The sequence below is a fragment of the Cavia porcellus genome, unplaced genomic scaffold, assembly GCF_034190915.1.
Source record: "Cavia porcellus strain 051 isolate PalLab524CR breed Dunkin Hartley unplaced genomic scaffold, mCavPor4.1 scaffold_22, whole genome shotgun sequence".
Lineage (NCBI taxonomy): Eukaryota > Metazoa > Chordata > Mammalia > Rodentia > Caviidae > Cavia > Cavia porcellus.
Window position 1 is genome coordinate 30,983,077 of NW_026947505.1, and position 15,488 is coordinate 30,998,564.

Consider the following 15,488-nt stretch of genomic DNA (forward strand, 5'->3'; position numbering starts at 1 on the left):
AATTTGGAAACAATCATAGTGGTTGTTCATTGAGTAAAAAAAAATTTCTCATTTTTCTGTGTTCTCCTTTCCTTTCAACATAATGCCTGGCAAACATCTGTTTGCTCTCTCATTCCTCTGATAATGGAACTGCAAAAAGCAAGTCTTAGTTGCTCTCCTTAGATGTTCAATTTTCATGAATTACAATTAGAAAAGCATGACTGTGACACATTAAACATTATCGTTCTTGGACTTGAGCCTTCATCCAATCTATCATCTGCTGCACGTGGTATTGATAAAGAGTCATATATGAGACCTATGTGCCAAGGCTGTGTTTACAGAGCCACTGTAGGCATACTATGTGTTTTACACAAGTACTAGGGTCATCCTGGAACTGCTAATCCTTTGGAAACCATCTACATCTGTACACATCTGGACACCAGCAAGCTGGGCATCATCTTGCATTACTAAGAATTCTACAGGCTTGTGTTCTAAAATCAAAAGTAATCCAAAGTCTGGAAATCTGAAAGACACAATAAAAGACTAAACAAAAATGATGTCAGTGGAATTATAGTGAACTAAAACTCTGGGATAGAAAGAGGAAGGAGAATAGTGGAAATGGAGATAATACTGAGAAAGTTATATTGAAGCCAAAGCTAAGAAACAAGTGCTAATCTAGCAAATGGAAAGTAGATATTAGTCTTTATGAAGTCTGTCAACTGCCTTGCTCATAACTCTTGTAAAGTAAAGACAACCCTATTAATAATGCAAAAACTAAATCTTTCTTAGGCACATACCACTGTTTGAATAGCAATATCACTGACGTAAAAGAAAATTAGTTGTAAGCTTCTCTGTTCTTTCTCAAGTTACTATGGAAAAATGATAATAATCCTAAAAACAGACAGTGCTTTTTAATTCCCAGCTACAAATCTTTTTTTTTTTTTGACATTTAACAGGAGATACATGCCTATGCTAATATAGTAGAGTCACCTAATTTCCGTTCGAAGTTCTGAAAATGATTTCATCTCTCCTGTTAAGAATGGGATCACCAACTTTCCCACAACCAAATGTAACTTCAAGCAAGCAAGCAGGTGATCCATGATGGTTTGACACATGACAGTTAAACAAGGCCTGTGTGAAAGTTATGCAGTCTCTATACATTTTCCGTCATTTCTACAATGCTTAGCTAGATCTAGAAAGAAGATAAAGAGAACTTTAAGGAATATTTTAGGAAAAAGGAAATTTAATGCAATTTCTATTTTAAGCATAAAGATAAAAAATACATATAGAAATACAAATACTCATATATTACACATCATGAATATAACACCAAGTGCCTACTAGATCTTAGGATTTTAATGTAAGCTTCTTCATCTAATCCTCCCTACAGGGCAATCATCCTTTCCAAAGAGATAGGTCCCATTCTCCTTGCTAGTGATTATGTAGTACTGGACCGATCACAAAATACTAGAAGCACAAAGATGAAAGGAAAGCCCGGGGTATGTTTTTAGAAGCAGGTTTTCTCAGTCCTAAGATAAAGATACCTGAAAGACTGCCTTCTTTTCCCTTGACATTGGTGTCATTAATCTAGGCTGATCCTGGAATGGTCACAGCCACCTGGTAACCCTGAAGAAGGCTCCCTTGAGTGTGCAGCTACCCAGGAGGGCAGGGTCTCCCTTGGAAACACTGAGGACAAGGACCTGTGCTGATACATATTTTTAAACTATTAACTGAAAGTATGTTAAGTATGAAAGTAGAACCAATTCTACTTTTATATTCATGCTTTAGAAGATGAATTTTTTACTGCTTAAACTTATTGGAATAAAGTGTTCTGGTACTTATAGGATGCCAGGAGTATACTCATCTAAGTAGGTATTATCCCCAAGTTTTAAATAAAAAAACTTAATTTCTTAAAAGTGAAGTGATTTTCCTAAGATTATACTGTTTTAAAGTAGAGTCAATATTTATCCTATGACAATCTCCCTTCTGCCACTTGTTTCAAGTTTTATATTGAATAGCTATGATAAAAAGGCACATTTTTTAATAAAATAAAGGAAAACCACAATTTACCTGAAGGTGAAAGGGCCTTTTTTCATACCTTGCCTTGGAAATTTAAATACAGGAATACAATTGGCCCTTCATATCTATAGAGTCAACTCATCTTGGGTTGAAAATATTTTTGAAAAAAAATCATGTCTGTACTGAATATATGCAGGCTATTTTCTTGCCATTATTACCAAAGCAATATAGTATAACAGATATTTACACAGCACTTATATTGTATAATCTAGAGATGATTTAAAGTATTTAGAAAGATATGCATATAATACTAATTTTATATAAAGGACTTGAATTTCTGTAGATTTTGGTAATCACAGAGGTCTTGGAACAAGTTCCCCAAGAATATCAAAGGACAAATGTGATATCATTATTTCAAACAACCTCAAGAACTTCAGTGAACAAAAAATAACTAAGGAAATGACCCTGAAAAACATCAAATATTAAAGAACTATTTTCCAGTGCTTAAATCAGCAGGATATATTCATTCAAACTATTCAGTCTCTGTATCTGATAAAAGATTGAACAACCAAAGTTTGTGCTAGCAATATATCATAATACAACAAATTTAAAATCTAAGCCATACGACTTCTTTCTTATTTTTAGCTTCCACATTGTGACTGTCTAATAAAAGCTCTCAGAAAACAGAAGAACATTAGAGGATTTCCCTGGTGGTAAAAGGTGTCACACACCATACTTGAATCACATACTGTGCTCAGAGGAGCATAGACAACTTCCCCTCTGTTATGTGGCAGGAGTATTTAACTTATTAACAGTACTAAAAAAAGAATTACAAGAAAGGGTTTGATGAGCATTACTGAGCACCTGCATTTGACAAGTGAAAACTCAGAGGATTCTGACTCAAAATGAGGTCGGCTGAAACGTACTTTTGGCTCCCAGAACTCAGGGAAGATGTAGCCTTGAGAACATCTGAGCAGAGCCTGATAACCACAGTACCTTAGAGGACAGCTTTCCTTCTCAGCCTAACAGGAAAGGGGCGGGGGCAGTGTCAAGTGTGTGCCTTATCTTGGAAGAGGAAGCAAAACACTAACAAATGTTGAAATCGGTTCATGAGTGTGAAGGTATGAAAAAACCTCCATTTGAAAACTGGAGTCCTTCTTAGTGTGGTTTAGGGTGCATGGATATAATGACAATCATGGTTAAGTTCCAGTTAGATACTCTCTAGTAAAAGTGATTTCTTCACATTACCAAATGTATCTGTAAGTGATGCATGCAAGATCAATTCCTAAGGACTCTCTTATTTAGACACTTTCCCTGTACTGACTAGAAAATTAATGAGTCACTGCAAATGAAATCAGAAAAATTTAGCTATTTTCCACTTGACCTGAAGACCTTCACTATAAAGTTCTTCTGAGAGACAGTTAATATCCTTAGGTTAAATGAGAAGCATATAAAAAGGACAAAAAAAGTTAAAACCAAACCAGAACAAAATGAAGGGGAAAAAAACTCTACTCCCTAGCTGAACTCTGCTCAACCTTGAAAATGTCCTTCAGTAATCTAAACTAGTTAATTTTCAAATGAGAACATTTTTGTTTTATTCCGTACATAATGCATACTAACTTTCTAGGACATGTTTTCCCCTTGAATTTGTAGATGGTGAGAAATTTAGCATTTTTAGGATTATTGATGCATTTCATTATTTCTGTCAACTTAAAAGTATTTATACTGGTCACACTGTTCCCCAAATACCAGATTCTAATTTTCCTACCATTAAGAATGTTGCTCAAGTGCAACAGTAAAGGCCGTATAGTAGCATTTCCTCTTTTGTAGCAGCAGAAAAAAAAAAAAAAAGAAACTACAAAACTCTTTGAATTGCGCTAAAACTTAATACAACAAATTCAAAACTCCAAATCAAAGCTTCCTATGAAGAATAATAGGAAATTACTGTTCCCAAATTTCCTCTCTCTATAACCTGTTAGCTGGCTCTAGTCTCCTCCTAAACTGCTAACATAAGATTTTATAAGCTAAGATTTCAGTTTCACAACTTACAAATGTTTTATATTTAGTAATGAAGAAGTCTTTAAGTAAACTTACTTTAGCGCATATATGCATGTGTCATATGTATATATTTTATATATACAATATAGTATTTTTAACTCAGGGGATATTTTAGCTATACTAAGAAATACAAAAGAACAATGTAAGTAATACTCTGATATAGCCACCATTCAGTTTACCAAAATGTTTCAAACATGTAAGGGGTGATTGAAAAATACGATGAATGTTTAGATTTCTTAAGAATTTATGACAGTAAAAGCACGATGTTATTAATCTCCCTCAAAATATGCCTCTCCCTTTGAACATATTTATCCTGTCATTCTTCCCAAAGCCCTTCTGGAAGTCCTCCTTCATGAATATCTCTAAACTGTGTGATCGAAACTTCAATGAATATTGCTGCTGAGTGCCATCCAACAGAAAAGCAGACTCATAAAAGCATTAGAGTGTCCTCATCCACCTGATTCTCTGCATCTAGTGGAATGCAAGCTATGCATAGAGTAGAATGTAAGACCTCCTCAAAGTCAAAATAACCATGAAAAGTTAGCATTTTGAACTGATTCAGTCCATTGAGGCAGCCATGACACAAACACTTTCCAGTGAAGTGTTTCAAACACTTCAGAAAGCGGCAAGAAGGCTGGGATTAATGTGTTGGAAGTGAGGGAGAGTACTGGGGAGGGAGATTAAGGGTAATGTTACTTTTACTGTAATACATTTTCAAATTTAAACACATACCGTATTTTTAAATTACACCTCCTACTTAAAACTGCATGTCAGTCACTCTAAGATCTCTTTCTACTCCTCCCTCCCATGCACATAGTGATCATTATGCTGAATTTGGAATTTATGAGGCCCATCTACACATCTGTAGTTATTCTGTATCTCTACGACTGTTTTTCAAGCTTGTATAAATGACACTGTACTCTACCTATCTATTACGATTCAGATCTAATCTCCCAAAGTTTCACATTTGAGGGTGGGCCACTGTGGATACAACTTGGGTATATTCTTGCCCCCAGCTCCTCCCTTCTCTTTCTGCTTCTTGGTCACCACATGGTGAACAGGTTGTATTTGCCAGGTAGTTCTACCATGCCATTTCTGCCTCGAAGCCATCTGAGCACGGACCGAATCCATTGAAACAGTGAGCCAATTTAACCCTCTCTTCTCTTAAACTGTGGGAGTTGGATATTTTGTCCCAGTGCTGCAAAAGTGACTAATATGGTATGGTTCTGCTGTTTACTTATTTTGCTCAATGATTTTCAAAGGTTTTTTAGTGTTAAAATCTTCATGTAAAGAAACTTCTAGAAAAGTTTCTAGAGAATCTCCAGAATATATCTAGAGTAGTTCAGTTGTTAACTTTCCTGGTTAATGCCAAAATTGTTGAGTGGGTTATAAAAATCTATATCCCAATCAGTAAGAAATTAGGATTGACATGCCTCTAACATGTTTATTAACAAATCATGTTGTCAATTATATAAATTTTGGTTAATCTGTATATAAAATGGTATGTCTTTGTTGTCTTAAAAATATATGTTTAGTAAAATATTAGTAGGGTATCATACACTTTTGATAATAGCTATTCAGGAAGCTAAGGCAAAGGAGGATCACAAGTTCTAGGCTAACCTGGGTAACTTAGTGAGACCTGTCTCAAAAACTTTTTTAAATAAAGGGCTGGGAATGCACTTCAGAGGTAAGCACTTGCCTAGCAATGGCAAGGCCCTGGGTTCAATTTCTAACACTGTAAAAAGAACTTTTTTAGTAGACTTTTGTGATTCCTCTTTTGTAAATGACCTATTCATATGCCAGGCACAATTTATGTATTTCTTTTCTTAAAGATACTTGGGAGTCATTTCTATATATAGTGAATATAAATCCTACATTGATTGAATATGTTGCTTATTGTAATTTATTTTTCATTTGTTGTTGCTATCTTTTATACCTATTCATATACTTATCTTTTCTAGCGCTTAATACTCCTTGATATACATTCAAGTATCCATTTGGGGTCTCTTCCCTTCAGCCTAGAAATTTTCCTGTAACATCTTTTTGTACTGAAGGCCCACTGGCAATTATTTCCATTTTCATTTATCTAGAATTGTCCTTCTTTCACCTGCATTTTTGAAAGATACTATCACTGAGTACAGAACACCTGGGGTTTTTATTATTATTATTATTTACCACATTCATCATTTCATTCCATTTTCACTTGGCTTCCCTCTGAGCAGTCGCTTTCTGTTATGGAATGAATCTTTTCTTTAGCTGCATTTATGCCTTTTCTTGCATTTTTGTTTTTCAGCAATTTTACAATGCAATAAGTATGATTTTCTTTGTATTTATCTTGTATGTGCTTTTTTGAGCTTCTTAAATGTGAGGGCTGTTTTTGTTGTTGTTGCTGTTGGTGGTGATGGTGATGGAGGTAGGTGGTGGTGATGGTGGTGGTGGTAGTGTGTGTGTGTTTTATCAGATTGAGATAATATTTCGTCACTAATTCTTCAAATATTTAGCTTTCCTCTTCTCCTGGGGCTCCAAATGAAAAGCATTTAAAACTGCTCAATGCTGTTTCACAAGTCACTGAGATTACTAATTTATTTTTTAATCTTTTCCTTTGCTCCAATTTGATTTCTACTAACTTGTTTTCAAGTTTATTGGCCTTTTTTTATTATTATGCCCTACTTATCGACCATCATCCCCATCTGTTGATATTTTTTATTTTAGATATTATAATTTTCAATTCTAGAATTTCCATTTGATCTGTTTCAGTTTCTACATATCTCTATATAATTCCTTCTATTATCACTCAATATAGTCACTTTTTCTTTTTTTTTTTTCCTTTCAGCTTGTCACACTAATGAAACAATAAGATGTTTACCCAAGTGCGTCTTATTCATTTCCCTAATGAATGTGTTCTCCAGGTGCATCCATTTACCTATCGTTCTATGTGGCTGAGAAGTACTCTCTTGCATAAAATATGGCATCTGTTTTATCCATTCCTCAGCTGATGAATATAGTCACTTTTTCAAGCAGATTCTTTAGACAATTTATTGTTATTTTATGTCCTTTCCTGATAATTCCAAAATTTTTGTTGTCCATGGATCTATTTCTATTACTGGTATTTTTTCCTGATTATAGATTCTTCTCTATTTCTTCACATCTTCACAATTTTTTATGGTGTACTAGACATTTCAAGTACATTGTAGAGAGTTTGGATTCTGTAATGTTACACTTGAGGTTACCAAGTTTGGTTATAACAAGCAAATAAATTATTGCTGACTCATTTTGATCATGTGAAAACTTGATTTAAGTTTTATTAGGGTAGCTCTGTTTTGGCCTTGTTCCTAATTTTAGTGTACTTTCCTTTATCCCAGGATGTAGTTTCTGTCCTGAAGGCTTGGCCACTTTAGAGTTTCACTGGGAAGTTCAAGTCTCTCTGACTTGATGGTTCAAACTCCGAACTGTCTCCTGTGCAGTGACAGCTGTAAAAATCTCTCTTCACCTTTGTAGCTTAACAACTGTTGTTGTTGTTATTGCTGTTAGTGTGTGTGTGTGTGTGTGTGTGTGTGTGTGTGTGTGTGTGTGTGTGTATACCAGGGATCAAACTCATGACTTTGAGCTTGCCAGGTAGGCACTTGGGCTACTGAGCAAACCCCCCAGCCCTTCCAACTGCTATTACCCAAGGGTTCCTTTGAGTTTAACTGGGCACATGTGTACCCCAGGGATTCACCAAGGATTACAGACAGATTTGGGGCTCTTTCCTTTGTGACATCTTCATTAGGGGTTATCTCACTCAACTTCCAGATATTGCAGTAGTCCCAGAATGATTTCTTAAGTCTATTAAGGCTATGACGTCCTGCTTAGGTTCTATCTGGCCACACCATGCAGTCCAAGGAACCCCAAAGGAAAAGCCATTTAAATATGGATTTTACCCTCTGTGCTGTGCTTTATCCAAGGATCAAAACTTTTCGTTACTGACATCTTTCAGTCACTCTTAACTTTTTTTTTCTTTTTTAGTGTTTTTTCAAAAAAATATAGTTGTCATTGGCAAGATCACCACAACTGAATATCTTCTGCCTATTCCAAAGGCCAGTACTTTGAGGAGCACAGGCACATTTCAACACAGCCTACCCTTCCTACTCATTTTTAATGGGGTCTTTAAGCATCGTTTAAGAAATCTTTTTGTATCCCAAAGTCATAAATATAGTTTATGTTTATATTATAGTCTAAAACTATCTTTTTAAATCATTTTTCATATTTTGATTTTTAATTCACTTAAAATTTTGCCTAGACTGCTGGGATTACAGGTGTGGGCCACCTGTTATCTGGTGGAGGAAGTCTTTGCACCTTGCTTTTTTCCAAAATTGCATTGCCTATTCTAGACCAGTTAGTCTTTTGAATGAATTTTGGAACTGACTTGACAAATCACATAAAAAGCTTTGCTGGGAAGAATTAACATCTTTAACACACCAAGCCTTCGCATCCACAAATTCAGTATATTTTCCCATTCTTTCAGTTCTTTAATGTCTTTCTGTAAGTTTTTTCACAAAACTTTGTTATTTATATTACATGGTTTATATAGATTATCTTTTTACCCAATTTATCCCAATTTTCTCTGCCATGTTAAATTATTTTCATCAAATTAGGTGCTAAAGGTATATAATCTCTGATTTCTTTCATAATATTTAAACTAGTGCATACTACTACTACTACTAATATTAATAATATTTTAATATTCTGATTTGCACACAATTTTTCATGGAATGGATTTATCGAGCAAGTAGCGTACTTGTATCTTCTGTACTTACCAAGAAGCTCCATGGTCTCTACTTTCAGTGTCAGTGAAATTAGAGTCTAAAAACATGTCTTTGTAGATTCGACCAACGAGGCAATACATATCTGAAGCAACTTGTCCTTTGCTTTCCACCATAGGAATCATAATATCAAGTGCTTTTGCTCTGTCTCCAGGGAGATTTCTCCTAAGGTAGAGAACACTATTGTTTTCAAAAGAGATCATAAAAGCAAGAGGCAAACTATCTTTCTCAAACTCTCAATTAATATATTGATTCACATGAGTGATGTTTGGCAGGACCAAAACAACAATTAGATTCTGAGAGTCCTCTGAAGATCTGTATTTTAAGCACTTTTTGTTTCATCCTATTGTGTTTCTACATGGTCTTAACAAGATTCTCTTTTGAGTTTCTTGTTTGACCATGATGATAGATACATTTTCACTTTCTCACCCACAGCCCTTCAGTTTCCCTGTGGCTTATATGCAGGTTCAAGTTGATGAAATGAGATTAGGAGTCAATTATTCCAAATAGGAACAAATCCCTGATCTTATGGTTCAATGGGTTTTGCTCCAAAACACTCAGCAAACTTGTTCACAGATAATACCAACACCCAAATCTAACTCAAGGGCTGCCTAATTTCTTCTACATGTGACCATTTCATTATCTAAAGAAATGGCTTAATGCAGCTCATTTTTAAATAATAAGTGCATATAGTTCCCAAAACCAGACAAAAGTTTCTCTGAGAGTTTTCCTTTCTTGGACTGTAGAAAATTATGCTATGTGAAAACGTTAGTCACAAAAGACACACACTGTATAATTCCATTTATAGAGCACCTAGAGTACACAAATCTACAGAGACAGAAAGTAGATTAGTGGTTGCCAGAGAGCAGATGTTTGGGGAGAAGTAGGAGAATGATTGCTAGTTGGTAGGCAGTTTCTTGCAGGGTAATGAGCTGTTGAGGTTGATGATCATACAACTCTACTAATATTTTAGCATATGTGCTACTGAAGTGAGCACTACAACTCTATTAATATATTAAAAAGTCACTGAGTTAAACATTTTAGGTAAACCATATGGCATATGAATTAAATTCAATAAAGCCACTACTTAAAAAGTTATCATCTCTACTCTGAGGTACTACTTCAGATTTTCTGCTGCCCCCAAATCCTGTTCTCCTCTTTGTACTAAACATCTTGAGTTTAGAGTACTGCTTCATACAAATAAGCTTATCATTTCATTATATGATACTCTGGGAAAGTGAGAGGAAACCAACTAGAATTGTAAGAGGCTCTTGTAAATGTTTACTTTTAATTTCAAAGCATAACATAGCCCATTCCACATTTTGAAAAATGATTTTCTGCAAAGTCAGTAATAGGCAATCTCTAGAGGCCTCATCTAAGTCAATAGATGAGGAATCTAGGAGATGTTCAATAAATGAGAAGATAAAATGAGCTTTCATTATACAGTTGTTGTTAAAGGTAGAGAATCCTACATTTTTGGTAGAAAATAAGAAGACAATCGCTGGTTGGAGTGCTGAGGCAAAAGAGTCTAGTGACCAGGACCACAGTCTCTGCTCCAGGAAGACCTAGGCTTGAGCCCTAGTCCAATGGCAAGCTCACGGGGAGCTTTCTGACACAGCTACTCTAACCTTCCAAGTTGCAGGTGCCTAATCTATAAAACAGTCAAGGCTTACATGGCACATGGCAAGTGCTCCATAAATGCGTTCCCTCCCTTTCTTCGTGAGTCTCTACTGGCAGTGACACATACAGTCAACTCCCATACCGTAGAAGAAAATAACAAGACAACTAACTCAGCTTTGCACAGTTCAGTGATCTATTCCTCTCCCTGACCAGAGCATGGAGTGCTCCCCTTGGTGACCGTAGGCAGGAAGTAGGCATCCTTAATGCAACTGAAGGGCAGAGGCAGAAAGTGACAGTGTCAGCCTCAATCCTAGAAGATTCATGGGCACATAATCTAAAATGTGACCAACAGAACAATGATTATATTAGGCTTGTTTAGGGGAATTCTGAACCAAATATGTTCTGATTAGGAATACAATTATCCTTTCCCTGCTTTAGTTAATATTTATGTAATCATTTAATGCTGAGTATAAAGTCAGCCCTATATATCCATAGGTTCTGCATCCTTGGATTCGACCAAGCACCGCTCAAAAACTAGAGTTTGTATTGAACATGCACAGAATTTGTTTTTTATGTCATTATTCCCTAAATAACACAACAATTGTCATATTCATATAATTTTTAAAGTTTTTAGAAATATAAGTAGCAGATGCAAACTTCATCACAGAAGAAAAAGAACTATTGAATTTAAATATATAAACAGTGTGAGACTATAAATGACAAGCAGAAAGAAATCAGAATACAAGATCCTTGTATTTTACCAGACTGAAATACATATGTGAATATCATATTCTAATAGGAAGTTGCTGCACAGCCACGAATACCCAATAAAAATGTGCAGGTTGAACAACGCATTATAACGGTGCATTGGGGAAGGGAACTTCTTCTTCTTACCTATTCAGCGCAAATGCATAATGAAACTTCACATGGTGATGGGAGGCCAAATCAAAGGTTGGCAGTTTTTCTAAAGTCTCTACCAGCTTCACAATGGAATCATAGTCCTTTCAAATAAGAAGAGAATGGTAGAGAATTAACCCAGGAGAAAGTTCTGATAACAAAATGCCTGTGTCAACCAGATCCAAATCTGAGAAGGGAATTAAATGCAAAGTTAGAGTTGATGGGATATTTTGAAAAACACAGAAGAAACTGCTGTTTTTCTTCTAAGAAGTTTGCATTGTATGAATGAAACTGTTAGAAACATAGCATCATGTTTGACAAAAATAAAGAAAACAAGAAACGAGCAACAGGATGGTAGTCTACTGTTCATACATGGGTGGTTCACTCCTCCACAAAGCCACACTCTGGCCTGCAGTGCTCTGCCTATTACTTTCAGGGAAACAAAGCATTTCAAGGGCAAAGAGCAACTGACTGAACTTCTATGACAAGCAGTAAACAGCTTCATATCACATGAGTCAGCCCCTCTAGCCATGGGCCCTTCATGGCCACAGCTCTCCAGGTAAGTGAGCCTCTCTAGCTTTCCACAGATCTGAAAGGCTGGAGTGAAAATAAGAAGCCAGAAGTCATCCACGTTTTACTATTAAAAACAATAAATAACTTAGGATTATCTTTCTTTATGGCACAGTGGTATACCACAGTGTATAAACAACATGTTTTCTTTATCTACTCATCTGCTGATGGACATATAGGCCCTTCCGAGATTTAGCTCCCATGAATTATGCTGCTATAAACATGAGTGTGCAAGTGTCACTGTAACGTGCAGTCTTTAACTCTTTTGGGAAGACATGCAGGAAAATGCATGGACTTTGAGATCATAATGTTAAGTGAAACAGGTTAAACACACAAGCATGAACATTACATGATTTATCTATGTGAGGAACCCAAAGTATAAATAAAGAGCAAAATAAAAGTAGATAATAGGAAGTAGGGAGATAGAGCTTTCTCAAAGGGGAAGAGGATTAAGAAATGAAGGGAAGGGAGTTGGAGGGGAGGGAAAGGGGATAAAAAAGGAATACATGCATATCAACTCCCTAAAAGGAATATAAATGTCGTGTGCTACAAACATGCATTAATCAAGAAAACGATCCGGGAAAAAAAGTTAAAAAAAACCCTAATAGTAAATCTCCAACTCTAAGAACACACTTTATTTCTATTTAGCATATTTAAAAAATTCTGAGGCATGTCATTAAAATATAATAGTGTGTTAATATGCTTTGGGCTACATTATTTTTAAGTTACTTTTATAATTCATCAAGTACAGACTTCTTGCTTCTGGCTAGTAAGATTCAGCACTATCCATTTCAAAAACACAATTTTGAGAAGTAAAAGATACGTCCAAAAAGCTCTAGGAATTTTCTGTTATTTGTCAAAACAAAGCTTTCATTTTATTGAAAGGTGTGCCTGAGGTTAACAACAGAACGGATTATCCCTGTTAGTTGCATGAACAGATTTTTCTTTTTGTTCTTTTGGAGGAAAAGTCTAATCTTCATAAGTATTTCACAACCTCTGATGGCTAACATATATGAGTCTTTTTCATTGATCATAAAATCACAGGACATGAAACTTAAACAAGTCAATCAACATGCAGCAACATGAATTCCTTATTAGCAAACTGAAACTTTATGTTAACATTCTCTTATTTTTCCAACAGGCTACACGACAAAGATTTTACTTTAAGCATCTTCTCACCTGTATATCTCTGTAGGAAAGCAATAGATTGATGACAATGTCTGCTGTCAAGACTTCAATGTTATCTACTCGCTGCCGAATTCTTGTCAATTCAGCTGCCAATTCTTTACCAGTGTATAAATTTCGAGCTTTCCTGATATCATTCAGTATAGATTCCCGGAAGTACTGGCTAGGGAAAAAACACCTTTCAAAGCATTAATAATGTAAAAGATTGACAAAAGACTTCAATGACAAATAGTAATTTTAAAAGGAAATAAATGACATTTGCACATGAGTATTTTTCAACTCATTAAGATGCACAGAATGAATATCTCATATATTTGGCATTATTAAGAAATTTGGAAGTCCATGTATTTAATATACTGTCTTATTTCAGAAACAACTGAAGACAAAAGTATTCCATGTTAATGAATCCTCCTGCAATATGCCACTTAAAAAACTAGAAATTTTTTATTATTTGAGTGTAAGTTGTCCTAAACAAATTAGATGTGACTATAATCTAAACACAACACAACCTTTACTTCTGACTCACTATCAACATTAACACAAATAATTATTCTTAATTAAAATAGATTCTCAGCAAGTTTGTAGAGTTTGGGCTTTAAAAGTCCCCAGCCATTTATTCTGACATTTCTGTACTTGCTTTTCATATGCATTTTTAGCTCTATAAAGTAGTAAATAACCTTTTGGGGGAGGGGATAGATGTCAAATTGTTCTACAAATAAAATGAGTAAAATACAATACATGAACTATATGACATTGTTTTTACCCAATTAGAGAATGTTGTACCATCTTTCCTGGTTGTTGGCTGTGTGCTATGTCTGGGGAATATCACATAAGATATGCAAATGAATGAAGAAGAAGATTTCCCGGTCATCACCAAGTGGCAGTATGAAACATTACCTGGAACTTGCTTGCGCCACCTTCAAAAGCTGGATGAACCGGTCCATGAGTGGTAAGCAGATGGGCCCCAGAAGCAGCTCGAAGTTGGGCTGCATGAGCTCCGTCAAGCCCTTCATGAAGCTGCTGTCACAGCAGTAGACCTTATTATGCGGGCTCACCATGTAAGGGATAAAGGTATAGTTCCCAGTGCACATCTGTGGAGACAGAGGTACCAAGCCGTGAGGATCTCCATGAGTAGTATCTCACCTGGGGGTGTCACACCAACAGGAATCCCAGATCCTTCGCCAGTGACTCATTTTTTTTTATTATTTATTTATTTAGTGTGTGTGTGTGTGTGTGTGTACACCAGGGATCAAACTCATGACCTTGTACTTACCAGGCAAGTGCTTATGCTGCTGAGCTAAATCCTCAGCCCAGTGACTCATTTTATATAATAGTTCTGAATGTGAAGAGGAACAGAAAAAGGTCATTTCTTATTTATGACCCATGAAAAGGAAATTTCTCAATTTCCTTAATTACTTACTTTAATATCATAAATGCAGATGATATAAAAAATAAAAAGTTTCTACCAATCATTAAATATTTATTCACCATCTTACATGGGTAAGGCACTAAAGCATGTGTTGCAGGAAAAACAGAGCAGTTAAAAGCACAACCATCAGCCTTCGGGGAACTGAAAATGTAGCTGGTGACACAGCAAAAATACAGTGCTGGGAAATACTAAGAGCTATGGTTCAGTGGGCTTCCCTGTTCCAGGCAGTGCAGGGCATGGGGCCAGGACACAGCAGCTCTCTGAGGCATGGCTACCCTTGCATCCCGGTCACCGAAACTACAGACCCAGAAGTTAATCCTTGATGTCTCATTTTCTCCTATCCATTGTGCCTCCACAGAGGGCATCGAGTTTGTCCCTCTGCTGCCCTTCTCTCTGCCAGCACTAATAGTCAGTCCCTAGCATGCCTGGCCTGAGCCTCTGTGTTTGGTTTTAATCGGTCTCCCTGCTTCCAGTCTTGGCTTCCCCTTATCCCTGCCCATTCCACCTTTCTAAGGCCCTGTATCAGACTCCATGCAGTAGCTCTAGGGAGGAATCCCCGGGACAAAGATGAGATGCTGTACTGTAGTGTACAGGGTCCGGCCCTGTAGATGCTGCCTTGAGAGAACCTCAGCTCATGTCACTCTCTTCTCACGCACTATGCCCTGGGGTCACTAATCTACCAGTGATGATGCCAACAAAAACACTGCTAGGAAGAAGACTCTGCAAGTCGCACTGAACACCCAAGGAAGCAAATCTGAACTAAGTTTAGGGCTCATGGAAGGAAGGCATTCATGAAGACAAAGTAAAGGATTTTAAACAATTATTCTGGACAATGAGGAACCTATAAAAGGGTCACCATTGTGGGAAGAAAAACAATCAAAAATGTGCATTTTGGCAGTCAAGGCAGAAACCAGGCAGAACTGAAAGAG

The 15,488-nt window shown here is 36.2% G+C and overlaps 1 protein-coding gene across 4 annotated transcripts in view; it reads right to left on the reverse strand.

Moving 5' to 3' along the window:
* The window catches only part of Map3k5 (mitogen-activated protein kinase kinase kinase 5), a 202,445-nt gene that overhangs the window by 106,720 nt on the left and 80,237 nt on the right, over positions 1-15,488 (reverse strand). For 3 of the 4 annotated variants that reach the window (XM_063232996.1, XM_063232998.1, XM_063232997.1), the window contains exons 4-7: positions 14,028-14,221; positions 13,125-13,308; positions 11,373-11,479; positions 8,853-9,023 (exon numbers count right to left, since the gene is read on the reverse strand). In XM_063232996.1, coding sequence (XP_063089066.1) covers positions 8,853-9,023; positions 11,373-11,479; positions 13,125-13,308; positions 14,028-14,221 — 656 coding nt within the window. The remainder of the gene's footprint in view (positions 1-8,852; positions 9,024-11,372; positions 11,480-13,124; positions 13,309-14,027; positions 14,222-15,488) is intronic. The other variant, XM_003468505.5, reaches the window with a different exon arrangement.